At 36.8% G+C, this 20,787-nt stretch overlaps 3 protein-coding genes across 4 annotated transcripts; all 3 read right to left on the minus strand.

Moving 5' to 3' along the window:
• Positions 1–4,560: 4,560 nt before the first annotated feature.
• LOC135676551 (bifunctional 3-dehydroquinate dehydratase/shikimate dehydrogenase, chloroplastic-like) lies at positions 4,561–8,109 on the minus strand. Its single transcript, XM_065187870.1, has 4 exons — positions 7,868–8,109; positions 6,997–7,102; positions 6,215–6,433; positions 4,561–4,904 (listed from the first exon to the last, which is right to left on the minus strand). Exons 1-4 carry the CDS (start codon positions 8,008–8,010, stop codon positions 4,860–4,862), a joined length of 513 nt encoding a protein of 170 aa, XP_065043942.1. The 5' UTR covers positions 8,011–8,109; the 3' UTR covers positions 4,561–4,859.
• Positions 8,110–8,344: 235 nt separating this feature from the next.
• On the minus strand, positions 8,345–11,481 carry LOC135676553 (acyl carrier protein 1, chloroplastic-like). Its single transcript, XM_065187871.1, has 4 exons — positions 11,324–11,481; positions 9,931–10,035; positions 8,890–9,012; positions 8,345–8,677 (listed from the first exon to the last, which is right to left on the minus strand). The coding sequence occupies exons 1-4, from the start codon at positions 11,384–11,386 to the stop codon at positions 8,549–8,551; spliced, it is 420 nt and encodes a 139-aa protein (XP_065043943.1). The 5' UTR covers positions 11,387–11,481; the 3' UTR covers positions 8,345–8,548.
• Positions 11,482–12,461: 980 nt separating this feature from the next.
• Positions 12,462–19,102, minus strand: LOC103988569 (sodium/hydrogen exchanger 1). Of its 2 annotated transcripts, XM_009407148.3 has the most exons (15): positions 18,959–19,102; positions 18,691–18,874; positions 18,506–18,624; positions 17,627–17,724; positions 15,478–15,537; positions 15,317–15,363; positions 15,039–15,233; positions 14,874–14,920; positions 14,557–14,623; positions 14,344–14,444; positions 14,113–14,214; positions 13,665–13,803; positions 13,513–13,575; positions 13,175–13,258; positions 12,462–13,008 (listed from the first exon to the last, which is right to left on the minus strand). In XM_009407148.3, the coding sequence occupies exons 2-15, from the start codon at positions 18,862–18,864 to the stop codon at positions 12,589–12,591; spliced, it is 1,716 nt and encodes a 571-aa protein (XP_009405423.2). In that variant the 5' UTR covers positions 18,865–18,874; positions 18,959–19,102; the 3' UTR covers positions 12,462–12,588. The 2 variants fall into 2 exon arrangements, with proteins under 2 accessions (XP_009405423.2, XP_018682508.2); XM_018826963.2 differs by having other exon boundaries at positions 18,691–19,079.
• Between the last annotated feature and the right edge of the window lie 1,685 nt (positions 19,103–20,787).

Here is a 20,787-nt window from a genome sequence, read left to right on the forward strand (position 1 = left end):
TTTCGTTCTGTGAACAAATTTGAGTACTCGTGTATCTTTTTATTTATCCTGAGACTTTTTTCTCCTTTAAGTCAGTCGGGCTAATTGCATACGGTACAAATTATTGCTCTTTTTATATGTCACTTTGATCTCTATTCGTGGTCGACTGTTTCTATAGTTGGAAGTATGGTTTCTCAGATGTTTTTTAGTTGAATTCTTGAATTCTCACGTTTGGTGATGAAGCTTTCTTTATTATCAGCATAGATGCATTCAAGAGTACGAACTCATGCAGAGTCTGCCAGTCGGCATGCCAACCTTCCATTTTATAGTTGCCAAGTAAACAATCACATGGCATTTTGATGGTTCTTGTGACGCTCAAGATGATTTATGAAAGTCTTCATGTGTTGGTAAGATTCTTAATACCAAAGGCTGCTCCTGTTGGTCTCTCCTACTGATACCGTTTTAACTCCCATCTGCTTATCCATGTCGAATGACATGTTTTGATTATGCCTATGCAACAGCAGTATGCAATCTGTTTCCTGTTGTAGGATGGCAGATTGTGGGAGAATTAACAGCATGCGTGACTGATCCACACAAAATGGTGCTTACCGTTGTTGTATGTTTGTTGATGGTACTGATTGCTGAACATGGGACTCATTGTTACTTTTGTCGATGAAATTGATTGCAGGACCTGATATCATCATTGTTATCATTTTTTGCTCATTAACTTATCTGGTGGTACCTTTTGGGTTGTGAACTTTTGTTTTATGTTAACTATGATTTTTGTTCATTAACAGGTGTACTTACCCTTAATGCTCATGAAGATGTTCTTTAAAAGTTTAAATCAAAACAGGCCAGTTGGCAAGATCAAATATCTATCACAATCAGGTTGGCTTGTCTTAATTAATACTGTTTTGACCTCTATTCATTCCTATGCATGCTTCAAGTGTCATTTGAGGTATCACTTGGATGCTTGATGTTATTATTCAAAAAATTTAAACCATAATCAAAAATTATTTTGACAGAACAAAGCTCACTCTAAAGGTCTTCACTTTATTAGATGGGAGACCAAGGTGGACTGAAAGTTCAGTTCATAGCATTAGAAGTTTGAAAAATGCTCTTCGAGATATCTTAATAATGATGAAAGATTATTTATGTCAAATATGATACTGTTCATCCTTGGAATATATCCAAACTCCGAGTTGGAGTTAGGAATTGTTCAATGTTTGATATTCTTACATAATGTTATATGTAAGAATATAATATCGATATGATATCGATTTTTTATAATGTTGTATCTTTACCCATAGATGCTAAGGTTGATGCGTTTATTCAATCTGGTAGGGTAGTTGGAATTGTCGATTGGGTATTGGATTTGTGCACACATTACTTGTTGATGTCATTAAGGTGATAGAAATTACAGAACATCCTTGTGATGATATTTGGATATACATAGGTTACCTACAACTAACTACCAAGGGAGCTTATAATCTAAAAACAATGATCTTATTCAGAATTTGGTATGGCTGGATTTGCGTGTGGAAACTTCCTACAATCCCAAGAATTCAAATATTCTATTGGAAACTCATTCATAAAAAGACTTCCAACCGATTATAAGCTTTTCAAAACTCAGTTTACAGATTCGTAAGTTATTTTGAGTCAGTTGATTATGAGATTGGTGGCTAACATATATATTACATTTCACTTTTGAGCATAAGCGTACATGGATTCATGGTGATCGGTTGAAGGAAGACAATAGTATAGATTCAAGTAAACTCGTTAGCCATTGCAAACCAATTCATTTGGAAAACAATATTCAAACCTTCCATTAAATGGGTTGTGGCTCGAGCTTTCACTTTCACGCCCAAAAATAATCTTTGAAGCAATGTTATCGAGCAAAAAAAACTATTCAGCTTTCATGGCTAAAATCTTTGATGGTTTTGTGCTTTCCAAGGATGGGGGGTTGGCTTCATATTGAGAGAACACGGAGGAGGAGGAAGTTGCAACGCAGTAGAGCTTCGGCATGTCCATAATAAATCTGTATTAGACTATGAATCATTGGCTGCAAAATTAGGATTGCACTTTGCAATTAACAAAGGCTTTGATTCAGCTACAAATTCGAACTGATTCGACTACATTATCAGATCTGCTAACAAGTGACAAACAATCACTTTCTGATATCAAACTACTTCTATTACTTCTCCATTATTTTCAAATAAATAATCCTCGACTTAAGGCCTCAGGCTTATCTCAAAGCAGAAACCACCTATAGACCTTCCATAGAGTTTCTTTTTTTTTTTTTTTTTTTTTTTTTTGACGATGTTTGATGGAACCATTATTTATTTGAAAATAATGGAGAAACTGGACTGCATGCCCAACTACCCTTACCAAGTGACTGATATTACAACTTACAAGAAAAAAATCCATATACATATACATACACATACACATACACATATACATACACATACACATACACATACACATATACATATACATATACATATACATATACATATACATATACATATACATATACATATACATATACATATATATATATATATATATATATATATATATATATATATATAGAGAGAGAGAGAGAGAGAGAGAGAGAGAGAGAGAGAGAGAGAAGTTTAGTCAAAATTAACAAGCAACAGAGTCCAATTTTGGCTCATTTTTTGCTCTTTTGATCTCTCTCAGTCTTGCAGGTAGTTTGTTGCCTCTTACTTCTTTCTATTCACAAGTCTTAAAGCTTTTGCATGGATGGTAATACTGTGGGGTCTTACAATAACACATTCTGCTTTTACCTCTCCCTCTGCATGCAGCCCCAGAGAACCTGATGCACGATATTGTAACAAATAGATTACAGCAAATATCACTTGGACATAACTCAGGAAGACTGAGAGATATCAAAAGCTAAACAGGTAGACATAACAAATATCACACGTACACTTCCTGCAATCTAAATTAGCTAAATTGCATGCCAAATTAGTTCCAGATAGTGGTGCATATGCAAATGGCATTGCATACCTTCCCAAGAGGATCAACCTCTTCACAGCATGTAACTGCTGCCTCCTTGTGTGGAATTGTTCAGCTACAATGCAATAGCTAAGGAACTATTAGACATTCTATAAAAAAATTCGTAAAGGTATTATCTTGTTGGATATTATAATAGTCAATGTCTGATTAATGCCTGAAAGTCATTATTTCCAGAGATCTTTAGTAACATGATTTTTTCAAACATTCAAGACTCCTTATGTGTCTTCCAGGTTATTTTTCTTATCTGACATGTGTCCGATATATGAGGTAAAAGCTTTACTATACTTTTGATGGTCTTATTCCCTGCTTGACTTCGGCAGATTATCTATAGTCATAAATGAGTTCACTAAAAATCAACTAGTGTGCAATACATTTATACATAAAAATAACACTCATTTTGAAAAATCAGGAGGTAACATCACCAAGGCATTAGAATCCTATCAACAACAACAGTGTAGCAAACTTCTATAAAAGAATAATGTTCAAAACTTCAGATGGTTAATAAAGTATCCAGATATCTTGGTCCAAAACCGTAGTGTCACACAGGTGTTCTTTTTAGGTGTCTCCAGCTGCTTGATGCAGTCTCGAGTAATATATCATCCATATTAATAGGTTGGAAATGGTGCCTGCCACTTTATTCCTCTGAATATACATCTTTTACTCAAATGTGTGTGATAACCGAGATATAGTTTTCATAAGGCTCCCATCCACACACATATCACATTTTAATCAAATCTATCAGTTGGTCATTTGTGGAGAGGATGTGAAATGTGCATGTACTAAACTTATCGAAGCACCAATATCTCAGACATACATAAAAGCCTGTCTAAACATGTAAAGCTAGATCTTGTATGCAAAAGTGGATATTAGTACAGTAAATTGCTCCATGCATTTTACATTGGTTTACTTAGTGCCAAATATACGATTCATTGCAATTTTAGAATTCCATAGAACAGCATTTCCAAGTCAACCAAAACTTAAGATGCTAAGAGTTCTTTGTCAAGTAAATTTCTTGGGCAGAATATGAACCTATCTGAACCTAGAAAAGTGTCCAGCAACTAAACAAGCATTAAAAGAAGAAATAAACATAAAGTTAACAGTTATAACAGTAAAACCATCAAATATGCATCAACTTGCTACATCAGCACAGTTCACGGCAAGCTGGAATTTTCAGGAGATAATTGTTAATAAAGAAAATATATCTTTTTTTACATTTTTGCCTGTTCTAGACTATCAACATTAATGGAAACAATTGATTTTCAAAGCCATAGAGAGATACATAAGATACTCTACGTATTAAGATTCAGCAAACCAGGATTTCTTCTACACAAATGCACAACACTAAAAGGAAACTAGAAAGCAACAGAAGGAGAAACCTCAAAATATGAAAACAGGACAATCAACATTCCACAGATCAGAAAAGGAAACATTCAGGTCAGTATATTAATGACCTTAGAGAATAAAATATCTGAAACCCATGGTTCTAATCATGGATGATGCTTCCAAAATGGAAAGAAAAGAAGGCTAGTAACAACATAAGAAATATAAGTTAACAAAGCATAGGGAAAATTTTAACAATGACTTATACATCAAAAAATAGGTATTGAGGTTCTATTCATAATCCACATTGTACCTGAAACCAGCAAAATCCAGGGATAAGTAGGCAGTGAGAAAATTTGCAAGGTCATCCACCAAAAGTGGTACATAAACTGCATTCAAACCAACTGATCTAAAAGCCCCATTGTGCAAAATTGGGCTCTTGCTGTGGCCCACAGGTTTGCCAATAATTCCAAAGACCTTCATATCAGGGCCTATGTGTTTGATATTATACAAATTCAACAAGTCAGAGATAGTCGGCTATCCAGCAGCTGATTCCTTCCCTGCATCAAGAGTGGCAAAAGTAAGATATCCACCAAACTTAGGGCAAAGCAACGGAGAGATGGCACCTCTCTCACTCATGACTAATCCTATTATTGGTACATGCCACTCATACTCACTAGTTAAATGAAAGATGATTTAAAACCAGTATCATAATATATCTATCTTGGATAATTTCATGATCTATAAGAGAACAATAATAACTTTGAAAAACATAATTCAGGAAATTTTGATAAAAATGATTAGATTTCTCCTTTTTTGCTTTAAATATCAGCAAGGAGCTTTGACATGGTCATAATGAAGTCACAAAACATCAAATAAGCATGATGGATTTAAGTGCAAAAGCACAAAAGCGTTGTCCTAACAAGTGCAGGAAATGGGATTGTCCAGGAAGCATGTCACATAATAATAGTTCCACATAACCATTACTAATCACTGATCACTACTAAACCTTTGGTGGTTAAAACTCACTAATAATGAGACCTACTCCACATCCTTCCAATTCAATCTAGTTAAGAATATATAGATACAAAGAGACCAGCTTATATAGTTATACGATTAAAATATTCCAAGCTCTTCCACTGCCATATAACCATAACGGAAAGAATTGAATTGTTAATTAAAAAAATACAAGACGTCATGATCCATGGAAACCAAATTTAGACAAGATCAGTTTGTATTATAGTTTAGTGTCATCTTCAATCTACAGAATAAGAATACAACAACAACAACAAGTCACTATGTCCCAAATATTTGGGATCGACTATGTGCATCTTTTTTCCTCATTAAGCTATATGTAGCTCAATATCCCTAATTATAGCAAAAGCAATCAAAGTTTGTTTCATTTTTTCTAATAAAGTTTTCTTAAGTCTCTTTCTACCTCTCCTTGCACCGCTATTCATCTCATCTAAGCAAGGCGGCACTATATTCTATAGGTACTCTTTGAATATGTCCATATAATTTTCACCCTGACCTTCCCTCTCTTCCCTTCCACTCTTGCTCATTGATCTCTCTACACATTCTGAAATCCCAATCACATCTGTTTATTCAGCAAAGAGCTGTTTCTGCCAAAAGGACACTGTAGCAGAACTAGCCTTAAACATGAACATAATTAGACACATTTTTTGCATATGCACAGGATGATGCAGCAGCTACTGCTCTCAGCTACCAGCACTGTCAAGCCAAAAGCATGACATGTATCATTTACCACCATGCCGATTGCCAACATGCACTGAAGTGATATGGGCACCACATTCATCTCCTTCAGTAAGCACAATTTATTAAAAAAACATCAAATTCTATTTATACTCACTTGGCAATGCACAATTACTTGGAACGTGTGTGTTACAACAACAATATCCAAAGCAGTTGTTGTAATCTTTACTATGTCAGCCCCGACAGCTTGTATTCTTACTACAAGGCTGCCAAGCACGTCCCTTGATGGTGTGCTTTGATAGTTATGCGAAGATACAATAAGCTTAAAGTTCTCTGGCCTTTTTCCTGATATGAATCTAACAAAATCACCAGCAACCTGAAATAAGTGTCACAATAACATATCAAGAAAAGATGAAACAGGGACCAAATGGAAAAGGGTGAAGAAAATTACTTGTGGACACGCAAACAAACACTAAAGCAACGGATGTCCAAGTTGCAAAAATACATCTCTATATTTTTTTTGGACCACAAGGTTATTCCTAGTATTGTCATTCAATTTTTCTCCGCAGGACCATGTTTTCTATGTCTCTTTGCTAGAGATTTAATATGAATATTTGAATTTAACAGATTAATGTTGTTTCAAGTAAGTTTTTTGAGCTCCTATACCAACATTTCTGTATCATTCTTGAGATGTGTTGCAATTGCATATGATGGTCCATGTGTGTAGAAATGCACCATGCTGCTACACGTCTTCATGCCATGTCTCGAGCATGTCGAGTTCCAACTAGACTTTTATTAATGTTTGGCTTGTGCTGATCGGCATGGCAACCATGTTGTACAATCTAGGACATGTTAGGAAAAATGATATCCTTGACATAAAGGCCAATCATGATCTTAGCATAAGCATAAATCATTGTCATATCAGTCTTCAAACCCAACCTTAAGCTCGATATCAATGTATTCAGCTCCTAATTCCATAGCTAAGCACAGTGCGTTGAACCGCCGGCTATCATCACCTTCATATTCACCTCCTTCCCACTTTGGCCTACAAGGAAGATGTTAGAAGTTACAAATGAATAAGAAAAGAATGATGAAAAGGAGATGGAACAGTTAAAGATAAGCTTAGAAGAAGATTGACCGAAGGATGTGAAACAGTTAAAGATAAGTTTATAAAAAGCCTCAAAAATAAAAAAAGACCGCTTTTGGTAAGTTGCAACTCACCGATGGATATCTGGCATTTGGATACATGACAGGTATAGATGAAGGTTGATGCAATAGTCGAAGTATATTGAAAATTGGATGTGATTATGTAGCCTTTGTTGTTGATCTATTTAACTGAAACTAAAGCGTACTAGACAGGCGAGGGAGTGAACTATCTTAGGTCAATGCTTCCTGTTGCATCCTCCTTGAGCTGGTTTAAGCTGCTTCCCTCGTAAAATTTAAATATGCAAAAAAGGCCCCGTAATTTATTCCCCAACCACTCCAATTTCCATCAACAAAAACGAAAAACGGATTATATTTCGATAAACCAAAGGAAAAAAGAAGAAGAAGAAATATAAAAGAAAATCAAAGCAATACAAGTTGCGTGGAGTACAGCAGGGTTCAGCTTAGTAGAGTTTTAGGCATTCTTGTTGATCGAAAGACGAACTTTAATTAAGATGTTCCCCTATGCTTGCTACCACTGGATGACCAAATGGTTTTGGATCGAAATTTTTTATTGTACACTAAGTCTGCCAATTCCAAGAAATTACAGCCATCAGATGAAGTAAATGGCAGAAGGGAGCGGGCGGATGCGGATGGAAAATAAGACCTGTAGGTGACGAGGGCGGGAATAGGTCGGTTCTTGAGGAGGAGCTGAAGATCCCGCCAGGGATGGAAGACGGCGAGGTGGTCAAGGCGGATCTCGACGAGGTCGGCGCCGCGAGCCCTGGCGGCGGCCATCTCCGCCACCATCTGCTCCACCGTCTTCGCCACCAGCGGCACGCACACAAGCGTCAACTCTCTCTCTCTCTCTCTCTCTCTCTCTCTCTCTCTGCGCAATCGAATGGAAGTATCGACGATCTGGAGGAATAAATAGATAAGTTACCAGGGATTCCACCACAACCGTCCATCTCTCATCTCCTTCATTCTTAACCGTCCATTTTTCATTAAATACAAAAATAACCTATTCGACCCAAAGAGAGGGGGGTTCGGACCGTTCATGACTTAACTCACGTAATTGTTCGAAAAGGTTGTTGTAACTGTAATGGCTGGCAAGCAGCAGTACCAAAACAAACACGCAGTAAGAGATAGTAATTAAATATTTCTGATGATGTCGAGGAAGTTCTAATTCATAGTAATTCCAATCACAAACCAACAAGGAAATAACATAGAATCTCAGGTCTACCAGCAGTGACGTGACACGTAACTCTAGTGTGACTCGGTGGAAAACTATAATGACTCGATAGCCCAAAGGATAAAGCTAGCGATGTGACGAAGCATTCGGGTTTGATCAAGCAGTCTTGGCCTCCACGAGTTCCTCGATCATATTGGCGGCGTCCCGCACCGTCACGATGCTCTGAGCACTCTCTTCTGCCACGGTGATTCCAAATGCCTCCTCGAGACCCATCACAATCTCAACCTGCACAAGAAGTTTGATTAATTTGCAGCATGCATCAAAATGTTATATGCCTTCGGGATTCATTACGCCATCACTCTTAGATTTGACACGTAAGTACCATACTAAACCATAAAATTATACTCATTTTTGAAGTACTCAGGGAAGAAACTGAATTGGCTTCTTTTTTTTCCTTCTTTTAGAACAGCAAAGTGGATTATAGATATGGATGGTACCGTGTCAAGAGAATCAGCTCCAAGCTCCGCAAACTTTGAATCTCCGGTAATAGAAACGTCATCAGCAAGTGCCAACTGCTTCTTCACTATTCCACAAACCATGTCCAGTGTCTCTGGTTTAGCCTGCATACGAATTAGCTCAATTTTTAATCTACTTTGTGAAAAGCCAGTAGTATAAATATAATGGCTTATAGTTATGTGGTACAAAGATTAACATTTACACAGTGCGCATGATTGTCACAGTGAGAATTAGTGAGAGAACCGTATTCTTGGATTATGAAGCACTGAGCAATTGATGAAGTGTTACAGATAAAACACACTACAACTGAAACTATTTGGATGGCATAGAGCATTAACAAGCTTATTATATCAGACAAACAACAATCTTGTTAAGCTTCATAGAAATTTACCAAAATATATGACAATTCACAATAACTATTAATAAATAAACAAAACTAACATCAAAATAAAGAGTTCTAAAAACATGAAAGAATTATGATTAGACGTCCAACAATCAGCAGTAAACCTATTCCCCAACCAATCATGCAAAACGCCATGCGCTATCCAGAAAGTACTGTCAGTGCCAAGAATATTCTTTTCTGTACAAGTATCAAAGAAGATAATTACTACATCTGACAATAAATATATTCACGAGATAAGGAGAATGGTAAAAACAATAACAATATATTATAATATCACAAAAAAATTGATGAGCTATATCGTTTTTGCTCGTAGAAGCACATCGTACTCATGAATTTGTAAACAAGAGCTGATTGCAATGGAGTCTGTCTGCCTAGTTCATTTGTTGCTATTGCATCAGTGTCTTCAGAAGTGCATGTTTTCATAGCAGCCATAAGTGGAACTCGGAATTTTCAGATCAAATTATGTTCCGTAAAGCAAGGAAATATCCAAGCTGTGAACCTAGTGGTTATTGATTGTAGAATAGCCAAACAGCAAACCAGCAATAGTCCTAAAATAAAAGCATGAGAACAAGACTGCACTTATAAAATTTATAGCAGATAAAAAGTGAAAGAAACATACAGCACAAGAAACACGAAACCGTGCTGGGTTCAAACGAATTGACCGGAAGCTCCTCCTTTGGCTTGAAAAGGAAACTGATTTTAGAGCAGATAGACCATTAAATACCTGCAGAACAGCAACAAAATTGCAACATCATGTAGACTAGCATTTTAGTTTGATGAGTTCACTGTACACAAAATTAGTATGGTGATTAGCACACATGAATTTTTTTGCCACAGAACCTAGAACCGAGTTGTTAATTGAAGAAGTTGAAAAAAATTTAAACATAGATCTTGATCAAAAATGCTACTTGGGAGTAGGAATGTATTCTCTCTCTCAAAAGTTAATTCAGTATGCATCATGCACGTTTGAGCCCATTTATCTAAATTAAGATAGATGGAATCTCCAAATCAAACGTTCATGCTATTAATCTTCATGTTAATTTGTTTTCCTTGTTCATAGCTAGCATGATTACATAAAGCTCCAGAGATATTGCAGAGTTCAGAAGGTCTGCATGTTCTTCAGGTATGACTGTAGTTAATATCAACGAACAAGCAACCAAGGACGCTCTTAAAGCAACAGACGTCCTCATTTGTTGAAAAAACCATGTAAATATCTGGTTAAGTTCAGCGATTCTACCGTGGTGCGAACATGTGGGTCATGCTATAATGCCCGGAAGAGTTAGAAATGCATCAACACCGTTCTTTGCCAAGGCAAATGGAACAACAGTTCAAAATGTGGGTTGGGATGGTGGCTGGACATGGTAAGGAGATCGTGTTATCAGCAAGAGACGGTGACAATAATTTTGTCAAAGGGGAGGCTTGCAACTATGTTGTGACGGTGATCAACGAGAAACACGTCGAGCAAGGGTGACGGCAGTTGCTTGGTTGTGAAATAGACAAACCTGATGAGCAGAGACGCTAAATCACTTTAAATGGAAGGTTCAGAAAGGGGCTCAGAATGCGATCCGCACTTCACACTTGTTGAAGAACCACTGGATGTTCGAGATAATGACATCAACATTCAAATAGGATGAGTAGAAGCTACATGCAGATGCAAAAGGCCAGCGATTAAAGTAGAGATAGAAGCAGAGAAGGTTGCATAGGCATAGGAGGCTCAGTAAGATGTAGGGGCGGAGAAAGATGTAAGGACTGAAATTAAAGCTATCAAATAGCAAACGATATCAATCAAGGTGTTTTTCGCTTGATCCATTCAGATCTCGTAAAGACAAAAAAAAGGAAAGATTTTTCGAAAGCATTATCGGGTCCACAGAATCAAAGCAAAAACACATATAAAGCTGAACAAAAAGTAGTGAACCACACGGTTCTATGATTCCGCAAGGCAGAAACAAAGATCCAATGAAAAACCCTCAGGCAAGGCAGTAGGCAAAGACGAGACCAAAAGCGATCGATACCTGCAGAGATTGCCGCGGCGGCCGAGCCGAAACCGGGATCGCGATTCCGGCGATGGAGGCCATAGAACGATCTGAGAGAGAGAAAGAGACAGAGAGAGAGGTATGGAGGAAGATCACGGCGACGAACACGAGGAGCTTGAGAGAGGAAAGGTGAGATCCGAATATAAAGAGAACGGGGTAACCTTGGTAGTATCGAAGGGTGTCAAAATGACCATAATACCCCGAAGCAAACAGTTATGGGCTTTCTGGTCGTTTAACAATGCCGACTTGGACTTGCTTTGCTGTCGCTGAGGTCGGAAAGTATGCTCAATACATCTCAACCGTCTAACCCACAAAATCATGAAGATCAACGGTTGATTGATCATCGTTTTACATGAGGTGCGATTGCTAGATGCTGTAGCGAGTTGCCAGCAGCATCATTTATATCGGACTCCAAAATTTTCATTAATGTATCAAATAAACGAATGCAATGAACCCAATAAAGAGGTACAATCTCAAAAGAACTCTTCATTTGCAATATAAAGATGTTTTCTTTTTCATTTTTTCCCCAAAAAAAATTTTTTTTTTTAACTGATACTCCCTCCTGATTATATCTCTCATCAATCCTAATGATATTTTTTATATTTTTTATTTGATTTAAATTATTATAATATTTTATTTAGTTCATTTATAGTATTTTTTATTGAGATATCGAAAATATTATAAAGTTATTAAAAAATATTATAAGTGATATTATATTATATCTATTTAATTATCTCTGTTCATAAATCATTATAGTGTCATAGTTTTAGTTTTGTAGTTGGTTTAATTACGGTTACAAATTAATTTAGATTATTAATAATATTTTTAAAGAAATTTTAAATATCTTGATTGTAATGGTTAAAATACTATAATATATTAATTTTTTATCTTTATTTGGATGATGTTATTTTTAAACAATCATAACTATCTATTTAAATCTATTTATATTATTTATAATATTTTTAAGTAAATTTTATAATATTTTTATTATAGTGACTAAAATTATTAACGAAAAAAATACTATTAAAATTAGTGAAAATTTTTTGAAAATTATTCGAAACAGAGGACATTTGAATTAAAAACAAAAAAAAAAATCCAGAAAAATCACTCAAGAACACACCAAAATCACATGCAGGTTTCATTTCTCTCACTGTGACATCAACAATCCCCACAGTTACGGACCGAACACAAACGTACATGTGGCAGGAAAAGAGGAAAGAGGAGGTGGGTACTCCCCCTTCCGGTTAAGAGGTGGCAGGAACAGGGGAAAGTGGAGGTGGGTTGTCTCGTTCCGGCTCGCTCTTAGATGGTTGACATGGATGGAGACTGCGTTCGGTGGGTGAACCAGGCACGAAAGGAACGAAACCCCTTCCACCGAACACTGGACGCATGAACTTATCGTCGAACTTGCGCCAGTAATGGTGAACCGAGCGACTCGGAGCTGTGAGAAGCATACGGAGGTCCGGAGGAGGCGGAGGCGGAGGCGGAACAGTCTGTTCTTCTTCGACCTGAGACTGCTGTCCGAACCCAAGCAGCATGGAGAGGTAAGATCTGGGCGGGCTCGAGGGCTCAGATGTGAAGCTGAGAGTTAGACTGCTCAAATGGCCAGTAGCGCTCGGAGGCAGTAAGTATCCCACTAGAGGCTTGGTGATCAACCCAAACACCTAAAGCAAATGAGAAAATGTCATTCAAAATTTGCACGATCATATTAAAACAATCTATCACCACTGTATCATAATTATTTTTCCTGATTTCAGGAACAGTTTCTGGCATTCTCTCAAACATCTGAGCCAAGAACAGTAACAAAGTGTGAAGGATGAGAGTCCTTACTATCGTGCTGAAAAGAACGACGGTGATGGTACTGGTGATCAAAAATGCATTTCCACGCTCTTCGGTGTCTCCAAAGCTGGTAAACTACAGAAGGACAAAAAAGAAAAGAAAAATGCATAGTCCATGATCGACGGGTGGAGCTTCTGATGACATGAGAGTAGTGTATGAATAATCTCATAACAGTCCATTAGTAGCCCAAAGTGGAGCTTGCCACATCAAATGTATATAAAGACATTTTTCATCCAATATAACTATGCTGATACATTGAGAAATATTGCATTTTGCATTGTCAAACCACCAGTTAAATGGATGGGTGAAAGATTAGAAAATGAATTAACCTGATTGTACGCAAGTGCAATTGATACTGCTCCTCTCATGAGACCTGCCCACCAGATCGTCACCTGTTGATCATATGCTGGAGCTTAATACAGAGAGGAACATGTAAACGAGGTCGTACGGATACAAGTGAAAAAAAGGAAAGAACACTTGCTTGTTGCTTAAAGGTGATCCTTTCATCTGGAGATTTTCTTCTCCAGTTGGATAGGGCAGAAAGTGGAAAAACAAAAGCAGCTCTTCCAACAAATACCAGGCCAAGCAGAATTGAGCTTACACTCACAGATTTTCCAGGGCTGTAGACGAAGAGAAATAGTGAGGTAAAACAATGACCAACTTGTAAGATGCCGAAAATGTATCGAAAGTTTACTGTTGCTAAAAATATGAAGAACAATTTTACACTAGGGACTAGTATTTGTTGCTAAAAATCAGCCACCAGAAACAAAAAAAAAAAAAAAAAAGAGTTTTTTTTTTTTGGATTGAAATGGCCAAATTCAAGAAGAATGATGCCTTTTGACACCTAGATCTGTTATTCAACAAAGAAGAAATTTTGGGTATTTTTTGTGCTGTTCAACGCATATATAGAGGCTTAATAAGTCACAAACCTGTTGCTGACAGATCTCCATTTCTCAATGTCGAGTGCATCCATGCCAACATAAAGGAACAGAAAAACCTCTGCAATAAATGACAGAGTTGCAAATGCATGCCTGCAGCAACAAGCAAGCAAAAGATCATACGGTATATCCTGACTGTATCGGTGAGCCAAAGAAAATAGGAGAAAACAAAAATGTAGAAGAGCATGTTGTTTGAGGCAATGAGAAAAGGAAATCACATACTTTGTGGTGATTCTAGATTTTTCTGTCACGTTATGCCAGGTATAGTGCGACATTAATATCCCACAGAAAAATACTGTGAGAATACCACTTAAGTCTAACAACTGCAAGGAAAGTTATATTTCCACAATACCAAGAAATCAACCATCATCTAAGCATCCAACACCATGGAGACGGAAGAAAGAGAACACTGAAAATTCAGGAGAAGTAACTCACTTCAGCCACCATGTAAGAAAGATATGCCATGAGTATCATAAGGGCAACTTCTCGATCCGTCGAATGTCTGGATAAAAAAGAACATAAACAAATATATGGATGTTTTCACTAGCAGGAACATTTTTGAAAGATGTTTATTTTTAATGGTGTATATCAACCTTCCCTTTTAACTCAATGGGAGGGAAGACAAAAAGAACAAATAATTCTCAGCTATATGTTTAACTTCAAAAAAATAAGAGAAGAATCAAAATCTTTAGGATGCTGGTCATTAAGAATAGTTCTCTACGGGAAACCACAATCAACATCATTTCACAAACCTGCCAAAGTATAACTTCTTGATAATATAAGCAGTGAGCAATCCAGCCTGCAGTATGAGCAATTATCAGCCAGAAATATAACTACTATGCAAGAGAAAATTATTAAACATGGCTAGGAGTGAGGGACAGGAAGGAAGAAGGGAGATGGGGAGTTGAGAGACTTACAATTGCTCCAAGCAATGTGCTGGTAAAAAATAGAAAAAGGAAGTTGCCGACAAACTTCAAGACAGCAATGGCATCGATATGAATTAGATCAAAGTTCTGGATTGCATGAAAAAGCACCACCGATGTCGCATCATTCACAACACCTTCACCAAAGACCAGGCTATAAAGCAAAGGTGTCTCATCCTGGTTAAGCACCTATTCAGTGAGCAAAAACTCGTAAATTCAGTATTCAGATATATTCATATGAAATTTGTGAAAGATTTTGTTGGATTCAGAACCTGCAAGGTACAAACAGAATCCGTCGCAGAGAATATTGCTCCAATTGCTGCAAAGAAAAAAGTGTATGTGGAAATAACCCAAAGAAACAGTATTCAGAAAGATCAGAATAACATATCTAGATTTATAAAAAGGATCAAATCATGTTTCTCTAGCTGTTTACCAAGATAGTCTCCAATTTCGAGTGCACCGATATCAAGTTTTCGGAATAATCCAATGGCACCTGGATCGATCAATAATGTCAAAGGTGATGAGTTCTCATCATATAGACAGAACGCATGCTATTCAAACATAAGAGAGGTTAGCTACAAAGTCAAGGTTTCGGAACATCATGTATTTACAAACAGAGTCAGACAAACATGAGAAGACATGGATACCGTCAGTTTGTGAACATACTCTTTTATCCTGTTTGATGCCATGGATGACCTCTAATTCTCTTGAGTTATTACCTTGTGCTTCAAGAGAGACATATTAGTCTGTTTTGATTATGACACACTGCAACTACAAGCTAGAATCATGCCAGCATTCAATGCTCCATATGACCAAACTTCAATTTCACATTCAAACAACTCAACAATTCAGTAACTGAAGATTTTTCCATAACCCTTGCAAAGAATAATTTACAATTTATGTAAGTTCTGAAAACACTGCAAGCAAGAGACCATAAAACACCACAAGTATCAAAGAGTGATCAGTACAGCTGCTTTCAGTGGAAGCTATGCTTATCATTTGACATCTCTCCAAGTGTAACTTTCTCATGTCAACATAAAAGAATTTCTGTATTCACAAAAAATGTATCTTAATCCATAAAACTTTGAAGGTTTTGACATCCCAAAGACATCACATTTGCATTCTGTTGAGGTCCTCAAAGCTGATTGCCTATTTTCTTCTGCTCCTAATGCTTCTTACATAGATGACACTGGACTATCATACAAGTTGGACAGTGGGAATTCAGTTGGTTTTAATTTGCACATTCTGAATTCCCACTGTCAATGGAAGGTGTTGACAATTCCATAAATATGCACAAGTAAAACCAACTGCCAGTAAGACACTGGCAACACATTTGAGCAAGAGAGACTAATACATATGGTACATCAAGTAATTGACCGACATGCCAGAAGAGATGTCAATCGCAGATCATAACAGTCCATGTAGGGAGAAAGACGAGAAAGAAGCTCTAGTCTTAGACTTGCAAAGAAAAATTGAAACAGAGGAGATTAGAACTAGAGAAAATGGTGCTAGATATTCAGACATTTAAAATCCAGCATCACTAACACTCAGGATTCAATAGAACTCCGAGGCAACAATTGGAGAACTACAGGACTCCTTAAAATGGCCAAATACATAAAAGATTTCACCATTTTCAAATCCTGAAGCCTCTCTCACAGAACTTGATTGGACTGGCAACAAAAGTGTAGGAAGAAATAATTGGAAGGCCTCTGATATTCAAGAAAGAGTGAACCTATCTGTTGTGACTATCATACAAGAATGTGCAAGTTGGACAATATTTCACACATCTCTCTATGTGAGGGATCATTCCTCCAATATTCTTTAAAAGAATGCATTAAAATCAAATTAAAACAGGTAGTTCAACACTCGAAAACAGTTTCTCACGACTAAGCAACAATTATTTGTGATCTTAATGTTGAGCTTTTGTGATCAAGATTTTTTCACCAAATAGCTGCAGCAAACTTTCTGAAAATCAAACTTCCAAGAATTACAGAAGTTTGACTTCCAAGCTACAGAACTTAAAAACGGATGTCCAGAAGATATGGATAGGCAGTATAAATAAGAGAAAGAAAAATACTAAATTAGGGCTATCCTGAAAGTTCGAAATAGTGGGTGTTCAAGTTCAATGCAGTTGAAAATGTTTCGCACAAACATCTGGTTCCACCTAGATCAATAAGTTTTCTGACAACAGATATAGTCTTCCTCCACTTCAACAAACATTATTTTTTTGTCATCAACTGTAAAGATCTCCATGCCCTAAGGAGCATGAACTAGTATTGAGGCAGAGAGTTGTGAGGAATGGAGAGGACTAGACTACAGCTTGTTGCTTTCATATAACTGAAGAGGCCAATGTATCAGTTCTAGAGAATGCAAACTACTAAAGAAGAATAACAGATTTTTCAAACATGCATAATTTGGTATCTTGTATTGCAGCAAAGAAACAGATGTAAGGAAGGGCCATTAATACGCATGCACTTCAGATGATTGTGTGCATTACATTATCAGTGCTTTAACAGCCCGTATGTGTAAAAAACCTACTACATTTTTTTTCCCGAGAGAACACAACAACATCCAGAACTTACCAAGTGAAATGATGATGAATGAGATCAGTGTCCCTACAGCACCAAAAAGCATAATTGTCATGAAGTTCCGAAAGAACTGCTTCTTCTTTACTTGAAACCTGATTAGGAAAAAGACGTAGTTTCTTTAGATAAGCATACATTCAAATTCAGACCTTCAGGTGCTCTAGATTTACATAGTCACAACAATCAACTAATCAAACAAAAACCTTCAGATGTCTTGAATAAGACTATAACCGAAAGAAGGTTAGTGTTTAACTTTAGTGAATTTACTAATAGTTATATAATATAAACCTTTAAGCATCATGGGATTAAATGGTCTACAAAGTATAGAGACCTAAGAAAGATCAACAAAATTGTAGAAGTTCTTCTGTAAGGAAAAGTCATATAAAAAAACCTTGAAGCAAACTTGCTGACACAGAGGAGAATACCGAATTTGGTTTCCTCAAAATGGGTATCTTGGATTTGCTACATAGTTTACAGTATTGCGGGAAGCCACTCAACACATAGGAAGCAGTTTGATATAATGTGTTTCAATTCAAGACAATAATTTTTGCCAAAAATGAAATTGTTGAGTTTCAAAAAATATATATTAAGGATGATGGTTAATAAGAAGCCAATATAAGGAATGAATCTTTTAGTAGCAATGCTCAATCTTCAATGAGTTATCACAGCATACAAAACCTTTGGGGCAGTGAAAGCAAACTCCAACTAAATTTGACCCCTAAGATTCACAACCACAGAAAAAGTACCTACATTATCCATAGAACAGTCCAAACAACGAAACTAAAAGAGTTGAAGTCAGATAAACTGTGTTTCAAAGAAACGAGTGAAATATTAAAGCAAGAATTGAACTTAGAAAAGAGCCGCAAAGGGAAGTACCCTGCATTGAAAATGATTGGTGGAAGCACGTAGATAAAGAAAAGGTCTTCGCTAAAAACCAGAATATGAGAACTCTTCCCTCGAGTGGTAAGAAGAATCACACATCCAGTGAACAGTCCCTGCAATTCGCACAGCCCTAAATTTGACTCATTTCCTAGTCAAAAGCACTAATTGAGGGAACTCACAATGACCAAGGCAGTGATAGACTCATTGATCCACCGGTGCTCCTCCAGCAGGTGGCCGATCACGATGCAGGCGCAGAGGAGCGCGACGAAGATATTGATCGACGCGACCGAGGTGTAGTCGGTGGCCGAAACCACTCCCGGATTCATCAGCATCCCACCCCAATCCACAGCCATGCCGCTGATTCTGCCAAACAAAGAGCACCACAAATCATCAACAAACGTCAGAGGCGACTCAACATCGACTCGGACGAGGCGATCAACAGCCCACTTTTGGCTCAGAAACTCGAATCTAGGGTGAAATTCTTGTGTGATTTTGCGAGGAAGAAGACCAAGAAGGGATCAGATTCGAGCTTTCCTTCGGTTCGAAGAACTGCTTGAGATGGCGTCGAATTTCTCGGGCTAGTGGCCTCAAAGGTCTTATTCTCCATGTGTGGGGCCGGAGGGAGGGAAGCATTACAAATACGAAGGCGGTGAAACGTGTCACGATCAGATTCGTCCCCTATTTCTAAACGGGATTTCTTCTACGTCATTCATTAATAGTCAAAAGGTTGATCTAATAAACAGCAATAATATTCCGATACTAGTTCTTCACTACCCAAATGTTCACCCATCCAGAATCACCGTAGGGCACACGCGACGTCCAGTAAAGAAGAGGGTGTATCGGCGACTGGCGACAAACTTCTTCCATGGTTTAGTACTTCAACGCGTCCAGTAAATATTTGCCTCAAGAGTACATGCAAGCACGCCATACGAAATGGAAATATATATATATATATATATATATATATATATATATATATATATATATATATCCTCAATTCAGCATGCCAAGAAAGATAATAAACTTTAGAGGCACAATTATTAGGGGTGGGCTTGCATCAACATATTTTTCTATTTTTTTCTCCCTTTCTTGAGTTTTATTCATGGCAATGTTGCTGGTCAAACAACAAGGCATGCATCAAACACTATTTTTTTTTATTTCTTTCGATTTTTCTTAGTTTCTTCTTTGCCTCTTCTCTTCATCTGCTTTATTTCGTTATAAATTAAAAGGTTTTTCTTCAGCGTATGTGATTTTTTTTTTTTTTTGCCTCATTTGCTAGTGGTTCATGAATTGGAAGATGAATTTAATCTTTTCCATTGTATTCGATTTAATCTCCTCAAGAAAAAAATCGTTATAATATACAATTAAGTGCAGTTAATTTTGCTATATAGCAATAGTGGAGGCAGTCATTAACAAATGTTGTTGTTTGGAGATAATTTCTAAACAACGACAACAATATCTCTCTTTTATTTTACTGTAGTGAAAGTTTCAGGATTGTTTTTACACCCAAAAATCTATCTGATATATTCCTTTTAATCAGACAAGGATCCGTCTCCAATGAGATGGCAAGAATCAAAGAAAAGACGGGTAGAAATGCACCATTGCACAAGCTATGTTGCCATGGTAATCTCATACTGCAGATCTAAAGCTTCAGAACAGAAAGCTGTCGTCTCCATCAACGCACTTACTCCTGGCAGATCTCACGACAACCCAAAGAGGAGTCTTCAGATGCGGATAATCCACGAACAACCTTGGTAAGATTGTCAAAGAGGTTGACGAGACCGTAGACAACGAGGAGCATGTAGATCAAGTAAATCGACGAGACTAATGAGGATCACGAGATGCACGTAAATCAAGTAAAAAATATAATTATTATATAATATTTGAATATTAAAATTAAAATCAAATATTGTAGTTTTAAAATAAAAGATGTTTACCTTTTAAATATGATAATCAATTGGTTATCTTAGATGTCGCTGAGGAACGCACTGTTATCCTCTTCTTCTATTCTCTTTTTATTTTCATACTATTATAATTAATGAAATAGAGATATATAATGAGGTGAAGAAAAGATCTTTATAATCATATCCTTAAAAGGACTTGTGGAGCAAGCGTCTAGAAAAAATAATTAAGAGAGTTCCTTCCCTTTCATTAAGTTCATCTCTTAAGATATTTTATCATAATTGAAATTCTTTTCTATTGATCCATGATCAATAATCAAAATCTAATCATATCTATAATATATCTTATCTAATTAAATAGGGTCACATAATTTA

This window comes from Musa acuminata, chromosome BXJ1-6 (assembly GCF_036884655.1).
Source record: "Musa acuminata AAA Group cultivar baxijiao chromosome BXJ1-6, Cavendish_Baxijiao_AAA, whole genome shotgun sequence".
Taxonomy (NCBI): domain Eukaryota; kingdom Viridiplantae; phylum Streptophyta; class Magnoliopsida; order Zingiberales; family Musaceae; genus Musa; species Musa acuminata.

Bases quoted from the DNA above. Each gene is read 5' to 3' on its own strand.
- LOC135676553 (XM_065187871.1), bottom strand. From the start codon at position 11,386: ATGGCCTCCATCGCCGGAATCGCGATCCCGGTTTCGGCTCGGCCGCCG. The intron at 10,036-11,323 runs GTATCGATCGCT...GCTGTTCTGCAG, and splicing joins CGCCGCGGCAATCTCTGCAG to GTATTTAATGGTCTATCTGC. The intron at 8,678-8,889 runs GTACCATCCATA...CTTCTTGTGCAG, and splicing joins GAGCTGATTCTCTTGACACG to GTTGAGATTGTGATGGGTCT.
- LOC135676551 (XM_065187870.1), bottom strand. From the start codon at position 8,010: ATGGTGGCGGAGATGGCCGCCGCCAGGGCTCGCGGCGCCGACCTCGTC. The intron at 7,103-7,867 runs GTCTTATTTTCC...TCTTCCTTGTAG, and splicing joins CCCGCCCTCGTCACCTACAG to GCCAAAGTGGGAAGGAGGTG. The intron at 6,434-6,996 runs GTTGGGTTTGAA...CACTTATTTCAG, and splicing joins ACATTGATATCGAGCTTAAG to GTTGCTGGTGATTTTGTTAG.
- LOC103988569 (XM_009407148.3), bottom strand. From the start codon at position 18,864: ATGGCTGTGGATTGGGGTGGGATGCTGATGAATCCGGGAGTGGTTTCG. The intron at 15,234-15,316 runs GTTCTGAATCCA...CTCACTGAATAG, and splicing joins ATTCTGTTTGTACCTTGCAG to GTGCTTAACCAGGATGAGAC. The intron at 14,624-14,873 runs GTTTGTGAAATG...TTTTTTATCCAG, and splicing joins AAGAAGTTATACTTTGGCAG to ACATTCGACGGATCGAGAAG.